This window comes from Parasteatoda tepidariorum, chromosome 9 (genome assembly GCF_043381705.1).
Source record: "Parasteatoda tepidariorum isolate YZ-2023 chromosome 9, CAS_Ptep_4.0, whole genome shotgun sequence".
Taxonomy (NCBI): domain Eukaryota; kingdom Metazoa; phylum Arthropoda; class Arachnida; order Araneae; family Theridiidae; genus Parasteatoda; species Parasteatoda tepidariorum.
Window position 1 is genome coordinate 89,733,869 of NC_092212.1, and position 22,017 is coordinate 89,755,885.

Sequence of the window (22,017 nt, forward strand, 5' to 3'; positions counted from 1 at the left end):
TTATAATATTTCGTCGTTTTTCTCTTTTTTCTTCCTCTAGGATCAGCGGAGGTACTCTAAGTGTTACCGATATTCCTGATTTGGGCATGGTAAAAGACGGTACAAAGTGCGCTGAAGACAGGGTAAATTGTTTCATATATGTATTTTCGCTATACAGTTTGCCCAAAATTAAACTGACAGTGCTCAAAAATTTAAAGCAGTTATTGTTATAGTTCTTGATGTGAATTCATTTTTCCTTACAGAACACCTAAGTTCAGTTATAAAATTTTCGACAGATGGCGTTGACGGCAATAAACCTATAAATAAAAACTCATGTCACGTGAGATTGCAAGTGTTTCAGATATATTGTAAAGTGATTCTTTAACCACTTCCTTTACCAATTATTTTAAAGGAAAAAATGCCAACATATTTTATTAATAAATACACGGAACTAAAACAAAGCATCATTTTTTTTATGTGTAAGAAACATTTAATTTAAAATCAGTTTACTATCCCGAGTTAACTAGGGCAAATGAAATATTAGTCTTTGCATGATAGTTCTTAAAACAGGGGACAATATAAAGTTTCAAACGCCAATAAAGGAATACACCATTATTTTTATTTTTTTACTCTTATTGCTATGTAAATTCAGCAACCATTGTATGTATACAATCGCACAGTCCAACAGCAAAACTCCCAAATCAAACTTGGCAATTACAGCAGATTATGTTATCGACCGAGTAAAAACGTGATAGAACAAAATAATACTCAGGATAATCAGGGAAGCTGTTAAAAGATTTTTAATTTTCAATTATTGTTCCTTAATTTACACGTTCACTATCTGCAGCGCCATCTGCACGAAATAATTTTGAATCATAACCCATAACTCCGAGAGGAAAAAATGATGCCCTGTCTCATGTCATTTTCTACAAGAAATACCTTTTTAACTATTATTTAGACTAATTATTTTACTAATTATATTTTACTAATTATACTTTACTAATTATATTACTAATTATATTTTTATTTTTACTAATTATATATACTAATTTTATTTTTACTAATTATTTTCTGTTCCTCAATTTTTTTAGAATTGGTCGAATTTAGGGCACTCTTCAACATACTATTTAATTAAAGTTGCAGATTAAATGAAAAACTTTCTTTTATTTTATCCCACAATCTCACACGAAGTTTTTCTGATTTTTTTTTTTATTTCCTTGCAGGTATGCGTCAACCAAACTTGCGTCAGCGTTACCATGTTTATTGAACCTGGAAGCTGTCCGTCATCACACATGTCACATGTTTGTTCAGGGCACGGGGTAATTTATTCCTTTATTCCGTTCCTTATCAAAAAATTCTTTCCTTATACCTATTCTATGTGTTACCTTAATAAATTGCCGAAGCCTGTTTTTATGCTCAATTCCCAATAAATATTAAAATATCCACGATTACTGGTAATCATTATGTGCTCTTAGTGACAACTGGATCACTTTAAGCAACTTATGAAATAAAAAAGCTCAATTCGTGCCCGTTCTTACTACCTGCATATTCTTATAGAGATGGAAGATCGTATAAAGCTAAGCATTGATGGCGCTACCTGTTGTTATTGTTGTTGTCTCAGGCGATTGTTCTTGTTTTCCAATGGCGCCATCTATTGCCAAGATTTCGAATACTGCCCCACATATACGTCACACTCGTTTAAACAGCGAACCCATTCATCTACAGATCGTAATTTTGACCTGACTAGAGAACGATCGATCTCCATTTCAGTACCTCCAAAGGTTTGCTATGAGAACATGGAGGATTTTGTGACCCGACAGATTTAACGCGCACCATTTACTTCACGGGGAGTCGGCTGGGATCTCACAAACATGAGTCCAGCACCCAGGCAGTTAAAACTACCGAATAATTTATTTACTCGTCATCTTATAATACTTTTGCAGTACTGTTTTACTATATGACTATTTAAAATCCAGTTTGTTATACGCTCCATGCATACTAGGCAGCCATGATCGACGTTCTGGGTGTCAACAAATCATTTAATACTCACTAATCAGGGGTCTGTTTAGAAGAAATTTGGGTCCGTTAACGGACCCTTCACAAAATATTTTAACTTAAAAACGGACCCTTCACAAAATATTTTAACCTAAAAACGGACCCTTCACAAAATGATTTTTCTTTTAATCGGACCCTTCACAAATTTGTTTATCTTCATTATTATTTTGTTAATCGAATAAACCCTTTCTAGGGCAGAAAACAAGAAAGATGAATGTAAACGAATTAAGTTTTGTCTTCGGCAGACAATTCTTCCATTATTCGTCCGAAATTAATATTCTGCGTTCAGCAGTATAGGCTAAATACCAAATATTTGTATGTTCCATCTCTAATTTAGAAGCAGCAATTGTTGTTTATTTTTTGAAATTTAATTTTTTTAATTATAATTTTACAGTGTTGAGCATAATCTTGTATGTCTTTACAATTTAAAAACTCATTGAAAAAGTTTTTTTTTGCAATAACGGACCCTATTTGCACAAATTCATAAAAGCGGACCCTGGTTGAAAGAATGTGAGTAATTTTTTCACAATTTCACGAAAATTTTTCCTTTCAGAAAATGTCTGGACAGATCCCCGCTTATGATTAACAGATATCGATAGCCTTTTTTTCGATCGAATATTAATTTGCAAATCTTAGTTTGTTTAATTTTTGCCCTTTATTTTTTAAGAGAATTCTACGAGTACATATTTATTTTGCACAGGTGTGCTCGAATCTGAACAGTTGTTACTGTGATCGAGGATGGACAGGATACGATTGCAGCCAGCGAGCAGACGAGAGGACACACCCGGAAGACTTTCAACCCATCCCTAACTTCTTTCCAACTCCCGATTCCCCCACCACAACCATGATCGCTGACTGGAAGAACAAAACTGTCAGGAACTCCTTCGTTGGTCAGTACTCTCCTGATCTTGCTCCACTACATACATAAACACACAAACTATCTGGTTTTCACTCACTCTCTACTGATATTAAAAACACTGAAAAAAGCAATCTATCTGATTTTAACCCTCCAATGATATTAAAAACAATGAAAAAAGCAATCTATCTGATTTTAACCCTCCAATGATATTAAAAACAATAAAAAAAGGCAATCTAACTGATTTCAACCCTCCAATGATATTAAAAACAATAAAAAAAGCAATCTATCTGATTTTAACCATCCAATGATATTAAAAACAATGAAAAAAAGCAATATATCTGTTTTGAACCACCTGATGATATTAAAAACAATGAAAAAATCGTACAATCTATCTTATTTTAACCCTATGATGATATTAAAAACAATGAAAAAAAAAACAATCTAATTCTCACCCCCTAATGATGTGAAAAACAATGAAAGAAAAACTACAATACATCTGATTTTAATCCCCTAATCTTATTAAAAACAATGAAGAAACCAAACAATATATCTGATTTTGACCCCCTAATGATGTTAACAGTAAAGAAAACAATCTATATGAATCTCATCTTCTTATGATATTAAAAACAGTGGAAAAAACGTACACTGAATCTTATTTTAATCCCCTAATGATATTAAAAACAATGAAGAAAGCAAACAATCCATCCGATTCTTATTTTCTAATGATATTAAAAGCAGTGGGAAAAAACTGTTTAATTCTCAACCTCTAATAATATTAAAAACAATGAAAAAAGTCTACAATCTATCTGATTTTAACCCTCTACAGATGTTAAATTTTTTTAACATAATGCAAACAATTATAACCATTAGCTGAATAGTTGGTTAAAAATAATTTATTGGAAATGTTTCTCACGTATAAAATGCATAATCAGGATGAATCTACAATCATCGGACAAACATAAGAGAGGGTGGGTGAGCGAGCATACAAAAACATGCATTTTATCGTATAAGAATATCGGGACGTGTTTAAGACAAAAACGTAAAGATTGACAGGGATGAAAAAAGATGTTTATTTTCAAAATCAACGCTTCTTCGCTGCGATACAATATTCTGTAAGTCAATATTCGTTTTTCAATTACAATTTTCTTTAAAATGTTTTACCGAAATCGCTTCAGAATGTCCCCGATGTAATTTGTGTGGCGACAGCAGGATGGTGCACTAACACATTACTACCAAGTTTTCAAGAATTTCTTGGCCACCAAGTTCACCAGATTTTTCCAACTTCTTTTTATGGGATCATTCGAAGAGCACCATTCACTGAAAGACCTCGTTGATCCATTGTGGCAAAATGCCTGCCATTTTTTTAAGGTGTTCTTCAATCCCTTCTCCTACTTTGCCAAGCATGAATCAATTGTAATAGCTGCGATATAGCCATTTGATTCTGTAAATAAGCACATTTGTTTGTCCTGTATATGTTATGAATACATGTTATGAATATATTTATGTATTCGTAGGACCCCGACCAAAAATATAATAAAAAGAAAGATTACGGTTACGAAAGCCTTTGAATATTTAATCCAGAAGATTAATCAAGGCTGTATTAAAAACAATAAAATTATTTTGAATGTCTCCCACGCTAGAACAGATTTTGATGTATTCAAACTTGCCTTACGCGATAATGATTCGTCAAACTTTGATAAAGTCATTTTTTCTGACTTAAATATTAATCGATGACCCTTAATATCCTAGTGGTGATTCTGATACATCCTGGGTTAGTATGAAACATGTTTTAGACCTGTTAAAACATGCTCGAAATATTTTTCACACGGGCTTTAGAGCAAATTTTTATCACAGCTTCTTCATAGTTCAAACTATCATTTCTAAATCTGTTATTTTAAGTAAAACTCAAGTAATAAACAAAAAAAATTGCACAATCAATTCCTAGTTAGGGTCAACAAAGAAATTTTTTTGTTTTAGTTACTTTTTATTAAACAATTAAAAAATTTTCTCCCATATAAAACAAAATTAATGAATTAATTTAATTAATGAATTAATATTTGAAAAACTATATTAGCATCAAATGTCCTCCACTGCAAGTTTAAAGAAATGTAATTGAATTTGAATGGATTAATAAAAAGTATTTTATTAACGATTGAAAAATTGAACGAGATATAAGGAGAATGTGAACTAATATTAGGAATTGAAAAAAAAAAAGTTTTCTGTGCTTTAATAATATTTTTTATATAAGTTAAGAGAGAAGAAATTTTTGGTCACTATTCGTGCAAAATCTTTTTTCAGAAATGTTATTTGAAATTTATTTATGTTCTTCATTTGTAATTAATAAAATATTTTATCTTTGTAGTAACCACGGGTAATACGCTTAGCACACCTTCATTGGTTATAGTTTTGGTTACAATTGTAGGAGGTGTATTTATATTTTTTGCTCTCCTAGCCACATGTTACAGGTAGGTTATGTATTTCATTCACTGCTTTTGACCCTTTGACGCACAATATTTCTCACATTTTTTTTTCTTCATTTTTTTTAAATTTTGTATTAATTAAGGTCAAAATAAGTCAAAATATTAAACTTAACATTTTAATAATTTATGGTTATAAATTGCAACATGAAACACCAGTGTTTGTTTCTGAGCTCAAGGTAAAATCTTCATAAACATGGTTCATTTCCAATTGCAAAAATAATTTTTCAGATTTGCTATTTAGTACTAAGAAAAACAGTTATTCATCATTGAAATTTCTTCCATTCCATTTAATCTAACAGATGTTTTTAATACCTAATTGACAGTTTCTTACAGTTCATATTTCAGTTACTTTGTAAATATATTTTTTATATTTTAGAATTTTAAGTATTTTTTTATATTTTTTATATTTTAGTTTATATTTAAATAATGAAAAAAATTTTTATTTAAATAATGAAAACTCTTTTTTTATTTTTTATTTTAGTACAAATATAATTCTGATAACCTAACAGATGTTTCTATTAACTAGTTGACTGTTTTTTTATAGTTTATATTTCAGTTACTTTATATATTTCTTTTTCTATTTAATATTTTTAGTATTTTTTATATTTTAGTTTATATTGAATAAATGAAAAAATTCAAACTTCTTTTTTATTTTAATACAAATATAATTTTGATAATCTAACAGACGTTTTTAATAATTAATGGACTGTTTTTTATAGTTTTAGTTCATTTATATATTTTTTTGTATTTTAATATTTTTAGAATTTTTTAATTTTTTTTACATTTTAGTTCATATTAAGTTAATGAAAAAAAATCAAACTTCTTTTTTTTAGTACAAATATAATTCTGGTAATCTAACAGATGTTTTTAGTAACTAATAACTGTTTTTTATAATTGAAAAATGAAAAATATATTTTTGCTTGTAAATAAGGAAATATATAGAATAAAATAGTATAGAAAAATATATAAAAAGGACACCGGTGTCCATCTGCGTCAAAGGGTTAAATTTAAATGGCTAAAATAATTTCAGAAACTGACGGAAAAATGAACTTACTGATAAATGATAAGACATATGATAATTCATAAATAATTCATTGTTCTTTTATTCAAAGATCACAAATTTTATTGTTTCATAATGTAATTAGAAATATTATAATTCACAAAAGCCTATTTCTTATTCACTAGTTACAAAATTTAATAAATTCTTATTTTTTAATAATAGGATAATTCCCAAAAGATAATTCATTGTTTTATTATTCAATTGTCAAAATACATTCAATTTTCAGTTTTCATTAATATAATTAGAAATATTATGATTCACAAAAGATAATTCTTTCTTCAGTAGCCTCAAAATTATTCAGTTTTTTTTTCTCTTCATTTATAGTTATGTCAATAAAGAATAAAAAATGGCAAAATACTTTATTAAAATAAAAAATAATAAGTAATAATATTTATTTTGCATGAATGCATACATAATTTATTAATGATGAATTCATAAATTTAACAATGAATAAACACCAAGTTGTAGAAATAAGCGTTTTAATTGTTTACGCGAAAAAAGAATTTAGGTGAAGGTGCATCCATTAATTCAGTTGTAATTAGGTCGGGTTTTTTTAGTTTCCAGTATCAGACTTAGAATTAAAACTATTCGTTCCTTTTAATGACCCTAAATGACAAAAAAAATTAAATAAATTGTTCACATTGAGTTTATTTACAATCGATACCTTAATTTTAATACTAAAATGCAAAATAATGGTTTATCTTTAGCTATTGTATGTAAATCTAACATGGCATTCTTTAGATCCATTTTATCTACACAATTATTTTACTATAAATCAATAATTATAATGGTACACACCTAGACAAAAGTTTGAATTCACAAGTGCTTTGGGAAGTTGTTGTTTTAGGCACATGTGAATGTATATATGTTACTGTGAATGACCGAAATTTGGTGGCTGTTGACTTCCACCGGTGAATGTTGACAATCACATAGTCGGCAGCCGTGATGGCTCAGGGGATTGAGAGTTCGCCTTCCATTTTACCGGGTTCCCTGCAATGGCTGGTTGATACGAATCCGCACCCGACTCTCACCGACCACAGTGCTGTCTTAAAATATCCTCAGTGGTAGATGGATCAGGGATTAGAGTCCCCTTGCCGTCAGACTTACCGTTGCACGTTTTCGTGGTTTTCTTCTATATGTAAAGCAGGTGAGGGTTAATTCCATTAAAATGTCCTCCACGAAGGACATATTTCTCCCGATACTTCCTCCAGGAGTTCCCTTGTCTTCCGGATTGGGTTCAAAATTACAAGGCTGCGGAGTTAAACATTAGTAGTAGTAAAACTAAAAAAATTGTGTCAACGACAGTTATAAAATATAAAACAAAATCACATAATCGCTTTGGTATACGAAATATTTATTTCGTCAAGTTAAGTGCCAATGCCCGGTATACATTTGCCCGGTATGCCCAATATCAATGTTTTTTTAAGGTCAAGTGACACTGCTCGGTATACTCTACATCAATATTTTATGGTCAAGTGACACTGCTCGGTATACTCTACATCAATGTTTTTTTAAGGTCAAGTGACACTGCTCGGTACACTCTACATCAATGTTTTAAGGTCAAGTGACACTGCTCGGTATACTCTACATGAATGTTTTTCGAAGTCAAGTGTCACTACCCGATACCCTCTACATCAATGTTTTAAGGACACTGCCCAGTATGTATTTAACCGGTACTCCGAATACTGATGTTTCTCCTAATCTATCCTCATCATAGATTAAAATGGCGAATATATATAATAGTATCAACGAATAAATTAATATTAAATCGAATCTAACAAATATTTCGGACATTCACCCAAGCGACTATGTGGTTGTTGATCCTCACCGATGACGAAAGTCGACATTCTCTTGCTTTCTTGTCATTCACGGTAATCTATATATATTAGAAATGGTTCTGTATCATTATACTTCTGGTAATCTTGATAATTAACTAATACATTTTTCGTTCATTTAATTTCAATATGTAAAGATCTAGAACTGTCAAACCAAATGAAAAATAACTTATTAATGTCCTAAATTTCTAATCTAGATTGCATCCATTACTAACTTTTAACTTATTTCGTGCTGTATTCATTCAAAAGAAACGAATGTAGATAACAAGTTCAGTAGCTATTTAGAAAAAAAAATGCATATTTTAACAATGTACAGCGAGAGATAGAACGAAAAAAAAATCGTACGAAGGTTGGAGCTGAAGTTTCGAATGAGGAACCGAATCGAAGAACTTTGGATTGGAAAAGTAGCATCACTTCCAAGAATTCGTAATATTCCTTTCTTTACTTTTTTTTTCTTCTTTTATCTATCACTTCTGCATGCTTTGCACTTATTTAAACACCTTTTTTTTTTTAACCATTCCACTCTAACTACAATAATTCCCAATTTACCATATCCAATTGTGGATTCAATACCTCAACTTTTCAAACTTTTGTCTAATTTACTCACTAATAATTTGAAAGATGAGACGTGGTGGCTCAGGGGATAGAGCGTTCGTCTTGCAATGAAGCGAACCGAGAACGAGTACCACCGACCACAGTGCTGACGTGAAATATCCTCAGTAGTAGACGGATCATGAGTCCCCTTGCCGTCAGGCTAAACATGTAAGGTTTTCGTGGTTTTCCTCACCATGTAACTCAAATGTGGGTTAGTTCCATCAAAACATCCTCCACGACGATAAATTTCTCTCAATACTTGATTCAGACGGTTCCCTTGTCTTCTGGATTGGGTTCAAAATGACAAGGCTACGTTTAACATAATAAGTCATAAACCCAAAAAATTAGATCTGCTGTTCAACGAGGGTTATAAAATGTAAAATATCTGATAAGAGAATTGAGGTTGTAGTGAAAGGGTTACGTCAATTAGTGTCGCTCCATTTTTTTCGTCAATTATGCAATTTTCAACTAGTAGTAATTTTTTTATGTTGTAAACTTTTTGACTTCCTTAATGAAAACTAAACTATAATACTATAAAAACTAAACTATAATACTATAAAAACTAAACTATAATACTATAAAAACTAAACTGTAATACTATAAAAACTAAACTGTAATACTATAAAACTAAACTATAATACTATAAAAACTATACTATAATACTATAAAAACTATGCTATAATATTATAAAAACTGAATCAAACTGTTTCAAATGTTATTACAATGTAGGAAATTAAAATAATGTCAATTATTAATTTTTCGTTGTCTAAAGAATCAACTCAAAAAATCAACAAATTAGTTGATATAATGAGAGAAATTAATATTTTTACTTAATTTAAGAAATTAATATTTGAAAGATCAGGAAACGTTAATGCCCACATTACCTAGATAAACTCTCGATTTCACTCTTTAACGGAGTAAATCAGTTAATTTGTAAATTAACTAGATATCGTGCACATTAACGGCTGTCGAGGTAACATATGTACCAATTTTCGTTAAAGGGTAAGAAATTTGGGATTAATCATAATATGACGTGGAATGCTTCTTTTTTTATTGCTTAATCTTTTTATACTTTTTCTCTTACTTCTTTTCTACTTCTTATTTATACCTCTTTTTCTTTTTTACTTCTTCGGTAAGTATAAGAAATATCTTTTTCTTGCTTCTTTAAATAACTATATTCTCTCATAAATAACATTTTCTTCCCTTTCTTTTATTTCTTTCCTTACTTCTTTTTGAGCATTTGATAATTTTATTAGAAATTCGCACTTTTTTCGCACTTTACTGTAGTAGTCTGTCTGTAGGTACTACTTTTTACCAATTGTGTCGCTACTTTTTATTCCTTAGTAACTAGCATAGATTTTATAGATTTTTCTTAGAAAGTACAGTAGATTTTATTCATTAGATTTTGCGTAGTTCAGAGATATGTTTAATTAGTTTTGTTGAAGTTTGATAAGAAATTACTATATTGGTTATATTTCTTTAAAAGAAACTTTTTCATATGTATTTGTCGCACCTGAAATCGACACAGGAATCATTTAATTGCTTAACGCCAAGTTTAAACATGCCTTAATTTTTTTTCTATTACAAAATTTCCTTTTTAAGCAATTGTGAAGGCTGTTCAAATTTGAAATCCATGTATGTTCAATGTATCATTTACCCATGCAACAAAAATAAATTAAAAATATGTGAAAATGTCGTAAAGCTACGGCATTTTAATCTTTGCTTTATTATGGTTTAAAGAAATTGTCTAAAATCCCTTAAAAAACTAAAAAAATTATCAAATCCTGTAATTCTTAACTTTAAAATCACGACTTTTCTTAACGTAACTGAGTTTTTGTTGAAAATTTTCGCTTCATTTTAACCTATTTTTCTCTATTTACCGTAAATCAATATTGTCCGTTTGACAGTCAACAAAAAATTTTGACACGTTTTTCCAAAATTTGCTGACATCTTAAATTAGCATAAAAAATACTAGTAAAATTACGAGATGCAACAGAGTGTATGACGTCATTCTAACACGATTTATCTCTGTATTTTATTATCGTCTTGTCAGGTGTCGATTCAAAGTGCGACACGCCTTATAAAAAGTTTCTTTGTTAAGAACTGCTAAATAATATAATTTTTATTTCATAAGAAGAAGTTACAGAACATCTCTGGCAGTTGCGAATTATTTTTATTACGTTACTCTCTCTGGTTCCACAGTTCAGTTCCACAGGTTTTATGTTACTTACCTAACACTTATATTGTTTGTAAACAAATCGTTTTGTTTTACTTATTCTCTTTTTTGAAGTGAAACTTCTAACGCGACTTCCAATAAGGTTGCGTTAAACGTTTAACGCTACCATGGCAACGATCGGCCTGTGATCCTTGCAGGAGATTTTAATGTGAATTTCTCGTTACCAGAAAGCTTAAACATTATTAACCTTCCTTAAAGACAAATTTGGATTGGAAATGATAAATGGTAGGAATGATCCAACAACCAAAGGGGGAACTACCATTGATGCAGTTTTTGCAAGAAATATTGAAAAAATAGAACTCAAACATTTCGTATCTTACTTTAGTTATCATAATCCCATTGTAAATGTTATAGATTTGGATATTTCTCCACTCGAAAATGATAATTAAAAGATGCGATCAATTGTGAATTGTAAGCAATGTTAATAAAGTTTGTCTTAAAGAAACAATATGATTTCACTAAAAATCAATTTCTACCCCTTCCTATTTTCATTTCCACATTACGAAGTTTCAGTTCTTCCGCGTGGAGGGACTCCACGCACTATTTTTAAATTTTGTTTTTAACACAATCTTTTTCGTTTATTTTGTGTTTAACTTCTTCTTTTCCTTTTATTTTGTTTTTAACTATTTCCTTTAATCTTGTTTGTTTATTAGGGAAATTTCGCGCATGTACATTGGCTTCCTTAAACAAGATTTGAAGCAACTGCGAATGTTCCAGTTTATTATAGAAGCTACGTATCTTTAGGTTATGTTGGCGTGATTAAAGCTACAAAAACAAAGCTACAAGCACGCTGTTTATAACTGTTTATTGTTTTTTTTTCTGTTTAAGCCAACCTTCAAACCTAAAACATGGACATGGAATGTGAATTTGTAGAAATATATTGATGAAATTTAGAAATGAATCGTGTGATATTAGAACAATTGGTTGAACGAAGAGATCATCTATTGTAAATGTTTATTTTGATTTTTTAGTCAAAGTTAAAAAGATATTCCACTATGTTAGTATTTTTTACTTTCGGACTTTTGTGAAATCTCTTATATTCTCTTACGTAAGTTTGATATTTTTTTCACTGGAGCATGCGCGTTTAACCAGAATCAACGCATGCGCACTAAGTGCGCATGCGCAATCGCTTAAAATCTTACGTGGGAGCTAACATAAACTTACGAAATCTCCCTATTTATTTATTATTTTTTTTTGGAAGTCTATTTTTTTTTAACCTTTTTTTTATTTTCCCTTTAATTTTATTTTTAACCACACATTTTTCCTTTTTCTTAAGGAGGGACCGAAATATGTATGAAGCCATTTTCTTCTCGTACAATAAATGGCCCATCTCATAACCAAGAATGAATTAATGTAATCAAACGAGATATTAACAGGGTGATCATAATAAAATGACCTCTCAACAAATAATGCAAATATTACCAAAGCAACAAGATTTTATATAAATGAGTAAATTATGGTATTTCATTTCGTGTTTTTCACCTAACTTTCGTCACGCTTTCCTTACAAGTAATATCAAGGCAAGAGCATTTTATTACTGAATAAAATACGATTTCTTGTTTGCGTATCTATTTTCTTAATTTTAGCAATACATTTGTCGTTAAAGTTGAAATAAGTCGAAAGTTGAATTAAAGTTGAAATAGTCCTTTTTTAATAATGTTCTTTATAGAGGAACTTACGTTTTTATTGTCGAAAGAGTTCGTTAATAGTCTTCCATTTAACGCCATAAATCATAAAGGAAAAAATCCAAATATTTTAGAATTAGGCTGAATTGCATAAAATTAGTTTATATGGAAAAAACTTTTATAAGCCTCTGGAGGGCACGCTGTTTAAATTAATGGAATTTTTGTACAAGGCGGAAAAAAAAGGATTTTTTCTTTAATATCTGTGTATTTCCATCTTGAAAAATCTAACTTTTAAAATTCGATTTCTCAAAAACTCTTCAACCTATTTGTCACAAATTTTTATTTTGCCATTTAAAATTACATTCCTTAGAATGAAGTAAAAAGTTGTATACCTCACAACTCAAATTTTTTTTTCCGACTATTATTAAATAAAAGAATAAAAAATAATAAATATTTACTAAAAGTTTTTTTTTTTTTTGCATGGAATTATGCTTGGATAAGCAAATTTTATAATCATGTGCAAAATTTTTCATTTCACTTAAAGTGTTCTCGACATTTGGCGAAATACACAAAAAATATAATCAACCTTAAAGGATTCAAACTATTGGAACCATCTTTCCCAGATTGCTATGTTTTAGGGATCGGAAATTTGAATTTCGACGCGGGAAAAAGGTCAGAGAAAGTTCGTTTTTGTGTTTGATTTCGTAACGTGAAATATAGTCTGCGCTAATAAGTCATCCCCTCAAACCCTTAAGATTGAGTCCTTGAGCATGGACATTCGATCATTAAATCAAAAGTTACTCAGGGTGGTCCATATATATTTTTGTTTGCACTGTACAAAGTTACCATGATCTATGCACACAAAGATGATGTTAAAAATGATTGCGTAGCTCTCACAATTACAGTGACAAAATTTCTAAGTTTTCAAATGGCAGCATCCATTTTTTTTAATCGAAGCGTAATCCTTACAGTAAAAACCTAAAATGAAATTATTTTTTTCTGAAGACTATTTTTTGACAAAAAATGGCGACGAAAGGCTTATGTCATGCGTCGCCATTTTTCGCGTTCATAAACGAGAAGAAAATACCTTTATAATACCTTTACTTTTAAAAAATACCTTTATAATAATAATCTTTAAAAATAAAGGAGAAACTATAAACATGTGAGGACGGACTCGTTAAGACGTAATTTTTTTTTTTTTTTTTTTTGTAATTTTGCTACGTTTTTAAAGGTATTTATCACTTATTTATTGTAACGAAAATGACGACGTTTGCGCTTGACGAAATACTATCATCTGATGCTAAACATACAATTCCATATGAAAACTCAGTTTAATTTCATGACTTCAGATTCCATTAGTAACTATCAGTTTCTGAAATTTATTTTACCATGAATTTAAGACGGCGTCAAAACCTGATCTGTTATAATACACCTTAGCAATTGTAACCAAAATTTTAATCAACTGTGTCAGTCTTTACTATTATAAATTGTTACTATTATTTTGCTTACATCATTTTCTTTAGCCTTAATTTTTATTTAGTTGCGGGTTTTATATGTATCATATTTCCAACACCTTGTTGCCTGAATTCATTTATGATTTTGGATTTGATTTGCACCTAACAATGATTTACATTTTATTTATTTATTTACTTAGTATTTATTCATATGAACTATTAATTATTTAATTCTTTGTGCACTTCACTTTTACTTTCATGTTTCCTTAAATAAATTATTGACTTAACTAGATTTTTCCGTTGACATTTATTTTATTTTATTTTAATTTCATTAAATCTTTCTTGACGAAACATCTATCCATTCAAAAAAAATTTTCATTTTAATTTTATAATTTCTGTATAAATCTATGTATATTCCAATTGTGGAATCTACAGTTCCTCAAAAAGTAGGAGCATGCATAATCAAGGAATTATGTAGCATATTCCTTATTTGTTTAATTTTGCCAGAAATAGCAAACTTATTATCTGATCTCACATAATTATTTGAATTATTTTTGTACGTTTATGATCATTATCATTGTAGTTCATTAAACCAAAAACGAGAATATAAAACATAGCCATTTTGTACTACCATTCGAAATATTCAAGAACAACGGGTGCAGTCGGCATGAAATATTAGTTAAGAAAACGGAAACTAATTTACCTCGGTTGATTATTTGAAAAATTTACAAAATGCAGGAAGAATAAGTCGGAGGAATGTTCGAATTTCAGAGAATTTGAATAACTTACAACACTGTGATCAAAGCATTAAAGCAAAAAAAAAAAGAAAATTTTAAGCCTTCGCTTGCATTTGTGATTCTTTATAACACAAAGATGTTTGACCAAACCAAAAATATACACCCTGTACCATTCTGTTTAGAAGAAAAATCGCCAAGAATATCTCACTTCCTAATGCATTTAGAGTCTTGAAACTTCGTATAGACAGAAAAGGTTTTTGATGCCAAAATGGCTGCCTAGTCAATGAGAACGTTTTTTTTTTTTTTTTTTTTTTTTTTTTTTTTTTTTTTTTTTTTTTTTTTTTNTTTTTTTTTTTTTTTTTTTGTACCTAAGCTTTTATTGTGTACTGTTAAAACACACAAATTCGTCAAGCTAAAATACGTTTTTTTAAGAAAATTGATCATGATAAGAAAAAGAAATGAATTTTAAAAAATGTGGAAGTGTAGCATTAAAAAACGAAGAGCATATTGAACAATGACCAATTGCAATTCCGAAATTGGCTTCAGTCAGGAAGACCTTCACAATTTAACTCTTATCTACACTAAGGGATTCTTATTAGACTGACAGGTCACAAAAAATTAATTCATAAATAAATAAAGAGCCAAGGGTTAGAGCTCTCGCCTCCCAATGAGGTGACCAGGCTTCGATCCCAGCTATAGCTGGTCGATTTGAATTCCGCACCCGGCTCGCACCGTCCACTGTGCTGACGTAAAATATCTTCAGTGTCAGACGGATCATGGGTTAGAGTCCTCGTGCAGTCAGTTTTCGTGTAACGAAAATGCAGGTTAGTTTTATCAAAATAGTCCTCCACGAAGGCAAATTTCCCCCAATACTTGATCCATGAGTTCCCTTGTCTCCTGGATTGGGTTCAAAATTGCAAGGCTACGGAGTTGAACATTCGTAGCCGTAAACCCTAAATTGGGTCGGCTGTTCAACGACCGCTTATAAAATAAATAAAAAAAATAAAAGAAACATTTCTTCGTGTTATGGGTCATCATTTTCCTCTCTCGAAGTCCCTGGTTAAAATTCAAAAATCTTTTGACAGACTTTCTTTTACAAAAAGAAGTATGCATATTTGTATGTGTATAATAAAAATTTATGCATATGATCTAATTTTTTCTTTAAAAAAAATATTTTTTTTTTAATTTTATTAGTTTCAATTACAAACGAAAAGAATTTTGGGAGAAAAATTTAAAAATTCTCTTAAATTATTTTCATAATTAAATAAAAAATAAAAAAAAATTTGCATTTGTTTTTATTTTTTTTAAAAAAAAAGAAAAGCTTTTTCAAGTATTCAGGTGCGGGGGATACAACCTGTAGTGGAAAGCGGATATCTTCCGTTATTGTTTTTTTATTTTCTAAACAACTTGAAGAGATCATATATCATGAGTAAAAGTTTTTTTTTGATTAATGTAAGTCCACTTTACATCAGCCACTCTGTCGAATGAAAAAAAAAATATATGTGCTGTTAGAATAATTTTAATTTATGTACAATTTTAAAAGTAATATTCGAATCATATAATCTTTTTTAATAAAATAGGTAATATAATTGCTCTTTTTCGTAATCAAATTTTTTACTTTTTGTAGTAACCAAGGGTACAACTCTTAGCGCCACCTCCCTGGTTATAGTTTTGGTTACAATTGTAGGAGGTGTATTTATATTTTTTGCTCTCCTAGCCACATGCTACAGGTAGGTTATGTATTTCGTTCTTTACTCTCAATGATTGAAATATATTACCGTCAGCTGACACACTTCGGCAATGTTACGGACACAAAGTTACTGAATGGTTAAAATAATTTTCGAAGCTGACAATCATTTGTGACAGAATACTGCATTGATTTTATTATATGTAACGAATAAAAAGTTACTTTATACTATTAAAATTGAAAAAGCTACTTGAAAGTTTATAATAGAATACTTGTAAGGAAAGATGCTTAATCTTCCAACAGCATGCGATTTTGGGTTGTAGTATGTCTACCACTACAAAAAAAAATACAATTCCAATTAAAAAGTGTATAAGACATGTTAACTCGATTCTATGTTGAGGTACCTTTTCATAGAGGAAGGTTGACATTATCGAAAACACCTCTCCCCACATTGGTGACCTGGACGTCATGCGACCATGCTTACCTTGACAGAAACTCCCACTTTGATCTGATCTTGCCTACTTCGATGGATGGTCCACAGTTGACTTGCGACTACGACATTATCCACCTCCTCTCGCCGTTGCTACTCAGTCTCGATCACATACGGCGGCCTGTACACACTGGACTGCTAATGGCACCACAAGAGCAACCACGACAGTCAACTTAATACAGTTCTCATGATTTAGCACTCAAAAGTACGGTGATTTTACTACAGCTCTCCCGGCTTCCCATAAAACAGCAATGAATCAACTAGTGGTATCCGGTTCATCGAATTCTATGTCAGATAAAATTCTGGTAGGGGAGTACTGTAGTGTGTCTACCACTACAAAAAAAGACACAATACCAATTCACAAGTATATAAGACATGTTAGCTCGATTCTATGTTGGGGTACCTTTTCATAGATGAGGGTTGACATTGTCGATGCCACGGGTTAATAAATACTAAGTAAATTGACGACGATTATTAATGAGGAAAAATATTTACATCCATCACCTTTTTAATATTTAAATTCGTCAGGATTGTAAGTAAAGTTACGTTGTCCCTAGCAACGCGCTGTTTACACTTATATAAAATGAAACTTTGTGTATGATTTTACTGATCTTGCACGTCACAAACTAATGAAAAAAAGTTTTAAGTGATTTATTTATTTTTTTAAATTTTATTTTGTACGGCAAATAAAAAAAAGATGGAGGAAATAAAGAAAAGAAAGAGATGAGCTAAAATGGAGTTACCAGAGTATTACTGGAACCAGTATTTATCTACAAAAGATAAAACCTATTTACCTAGACGGATAGCACTGGTGAATAGGTTTTGCCTTATTTAATAGGTTTTATGTAGGTTATAGGTTTTATACGCATGCAAATGAAAATTTCATTTATAATTTTTCACGATCTTTTACCAAATAAATTCTCATACATGCTATTTTTTTTGCAAAATGTTAGGAAAACTGTTATTCTAATTCTGTTTATCAATTTTCCCCTGAATTTTTTGGTCTAATCAATATATTCTAATGTTTGCTTTGTTTAAAAAAACTTTTTTGTGATCTATATAGAAGTACAGTTACGCTTCATCTTATGGACGTCACAAATCTATCCCCTCTCGAATTTTGTTTCATGTATGCTAATATAGTTACGTGTTTAATTATTGACACCATATATCAATTTCATGCTGATTCTTGTTTTATATGCTACGCATGATTTTCTAGTTGCATGATTTACTTATTGTTTCCATAAGCAAATTTCCTACCGATTTTTGTTTTCTGTGTTACGCATGCTTATCTAATTGTGTGATTTACTAATTGATATCTATTTTTTACTAAAATTTTGTTTTATGTGTAATGTATGCTGATCTAAGTTTGTATTTACTTTTTGACTTTATAATAATTTACTATAACTGATATCTATTTCTACATAATTTTCGTTCTTGTCTAATGTATGCTAATCTAGACTGGTGATGGAAATTAAGAGAAATTGCAGACTGGGTCGATTATCTCCAGTACTACTGGATCGATTTTAATGACATTTGATATGCAAATACATTGATACAATTGTCCTGTGGCAATTTCATACCTTCCGACACCAACGAGTGTCACGTGTGTGTTTTACAATGTTTATTTGTTTTGTATTGTATCAAATGTCATTAAAATCGTTTCAGTAGTTCTAGAGATAATCGACCCAGTCTCTTAATTTTTTAAACCAGTGTATTTCTTTCAAAATTTTGCTTCATGTGTAATGTATGCTAATCTAGATGACTATTTACTTCTTGACTTTATAATAATTTAATGACACTTTAGGTGTAATTGAATACGTACAGTACTGACAGATAAACTTAACAATGTCAACTTGATGGGTTTAAAACATACTATCAAGATCCACCAAATCAAAGCTCATTATTTTGAATTGTATAGGTTAGCTCATTTAACTTCTGTTAACAGAATACGTTGACGTAATGTAAATAATAATAAACAGATTTTTTTATTTATTACTCTTATCTGAAAAACCGTGTAAACTAATTAAATTATACATCATGACACAATTGCGATGCACCTTCACCTTCTTTTAAATTCCTCAGGGAAAAATAAAATATTTATTATTCATACTTTATTCTTAAGATTCAGTCTTGACTTTGTGTTAAGTACATACAACCTTCTAACTATTGTTATTTATAACAAAATGTTCTCTAACCACAGTTTTTTACATATATTTTCACCATTTTTGTTGCCGTTGTTGTTGCTGTTACCGTAGGCCATTAAGGCATGGTGTGTGATTGTAATTGTTTTCCAGGGATGCCATCTATGGCCAAGAATTCGTCACCCGTACGCCGCACCGGTTTATAGGGCGGACCCATTCATACATGCATTCATTCATCCATAGATCGTAATTTCGACATTAACCAGAGAACGTCCAACTCATTACCCCAGAGGGATAATTTGTTATGGGAACATGGAGGACTTTGTGACCCGAGAGATTTAACATGCGCTAGTCACCATTTACTACACGGGGAGTCTTCGGCATGCTGGATTCGAATTCTCGTTCCTACGAACGTGAGTCTAGGGTCCCGCCAACCAAGCTATCCCGTCCCCCACAATTTTTGTGGAATATGAATTAATATTAACAGACATATAAAATGCCACAAACAAAATAATATCGAAATCCAAAAAGAGAATAAAAAATTTTTTAGAGTAGAAATTGGATTTATGTTTTTTTGAAACTAATTTTTGACCTATTATAGCAAGGCAAGATGAAAAAAAAAAAAAAAAAAAGAAAAAAGGGAAGCCAAAATGAAATCCCCATTTAACGTGGAAACTTTAATTTAGCATTTATTTTATAGGTTATGCTTTAACTTTCCTTTCAAACAACGAATGGAGAAGGAAAAAAGATTTTTTTAAAAGTTCTATTTAAAAAATAATAAAAATTTTTAAAAAAAACTTGAATCTATGAATCTCTAAAAATCTTGAATCTTAAATAAAATATCGAAAATAATCACACTCAAGACGATTAATGTATGGTTCGTCAGTCGATATGTAGAAATAGCTTTTCGTTTTATGTGTGACAAAAATAAAATTGTTTTTTATGCATATAATTAATGCAATTTTGCAAATCACACATTGCATTCACTAGCAAATGAAAAAGTACTCAAAATTTCAATTTTTAGATTCCTACTATCCATCAACGATTTCAATAAAATAAAATGGCGTTCCAAAGTAAACTTATTCTCGTTTGTATATTGACCAATTGAAATTTCGCATCCCTTACAGTTAGTCTATAGAAAGAACACCCCTCACCTCAAAGTCTATGGCCGTCTGCTGCTATGGAAATTAGAAATAACGCATTTCAAGGAGGGGAGCTTTTCTCTTCCCCGATTTCTTTTCGCTTGCCTGTCTGAGCAGAAACCTGTCGTGAATATTTATTTGAAATAGCTAAACCTCGTAACCATGATCACCGTCTCTGCTCCTGGCGAACGGTGAAGAGACTTCTTTCTAGGCTATAGAAAGACATGAGAGAAAGACTTTTCGGAGATAATAGAATTTTGTTCAAAAATGTAATGCTATTCGCTTTTTAGTGTGGCAAAAATAGATTATTTTTTTTCTTTCTTTTTAATCCACTTAAGACTCAGTTTTTAAAATTCGTATGTAATATTAAACTATATTAAATAATATTAAAATTCTTTCTTATTAAAAGTCGTCCATATATTACAAAAGCATGTTTTTGGCAATTTTAAACTCCCCTTTCCTCCTTGTGAACAAAATTGTGTAAATTAGATTACCCCTCCCATGCTTATGTAAAAAATTCGCAACCTTATTTTTCACTTTGACTTTTACGGTAGCTATCTATTTTCAGCATTAAATTCGAATAAAAAATGCAACTTTCTGCACGAGACAGAATTTATGTTTCAATTCATTTAATGAAATCTTGTATAGAATATTCTTTAGGAATCATTCATCCTGCGGTTAAAACTCCTGACCGCTAAAATTTCTAGAAGAAATATTTTTCGAACTTTTTCTTTCCCCCAAAATTAACTTTCTTTCAAATTTAAAATTTTCTGTACCTAATTTTGTTTAAAATATTTTGCTACAATTTTTGTTTGCAATTAATAATTTCTTTTTCAAATAGTGAGATTTTAATACTTTAAGTAAACTTATACCCCACCTCTTCCCTTGCAGGGAAAAATAAGTCAATCATCCTTCCCTATTAGGTGCTTATATTTTCTATATAGTTTGTGTATAGAGTGAACTCCCCTCATCACGAAATCTAAGGCCGTCTGCTGCTATGGAAATAAGACATAGCGCATTTCAAAAAGGGGAGTTTCTTTCCCTCGACGACCAGAGCGAAAACCTGTGTTTAATGATCCAACAACCCTACTTAAAGTAGTTAAACCTCGTCACCATAGTCACCACCACTATTCCAGAAAAATGGCTGGGGGAGTTATTTACATAGACAAACTATACCCTTTTTGTTTATATTAGAAACTGGTATCGGAATTTTGATTCGAGGTAAATATTACTCACATTATTTAGAAAAAAAATTGTAACTCGTATTAGCATCCAACACTGAACTGCATTTTTTATTCCAACACAGAACTCGGGTTTAGGCCTCTCTAGCTACTCGTAAAGTGGTCGACTGAAAGATTTGAATGTTGTCTCTGAATATATGTATAATAGGTGGTGGTTAGAGAACACTTACAATATTTTTGTATGTTAATGCTGTTGTTGTTGTGTGTTTTGTTAAAGGCGTAGCGGTATATTACCGAAAGGTGCGTCAGACTACTTGAAGAAGCGTTTCGGCAGAAAACTGCATATGCCTCTTGCGGGTAAAAAGCTCAGCGGCTCACAAGAAAATGTCAACCGCATCATTACCTTTGGCAGCATGCCTTCCTACAGGTAACTTCCATTCTATTCATTTATTTCATTCACAT

General features: G+C 30.5%; 2 protein-coding genes across 2 annotated transcripts in view; one reads left to right on the forward strand and one right to left on the reverse strand.

Annotated features, from left to right (window-relative positions):
- LOC122272569 (uncharacterized) overlaps positions 1-22,017 on the reverse strand; it is a 568,266-nt gene that overhangs the window by 199,271 nt on the left and 346,978 nt on the right. The window lies entirely within an intron of this gene.
- Positions 1-22,017, forward strand: part of LOC107447300 (disintegrin and metalloproteinase domain-containing protein 11) — a 195,358-nt gene that overhangs the window by 155,233 nt on the left and 18,108 nt on the right. The window contains exons 24-28 of the mRNA XM_071185601.1: positions 41-122; positions 1,203-1,298; positions 2,735-2,924; positions 5,256-5,358; positions 21,833-21,982. Coding sequence (XP_071041702.1) covers positions 41-122; positions 1,203-1,298; positions 2,735-2,924; positions 5,256-5,358; positions 21,833-21,982 — 621 coding nt within the window. The remainder of the gene's footprint in view (positions 1-40; positions 123-1,202; positions 1,299-2,734; positions 2,925-5,255; positions 5,359-21,832; positions 21,983-22,017) is intronic.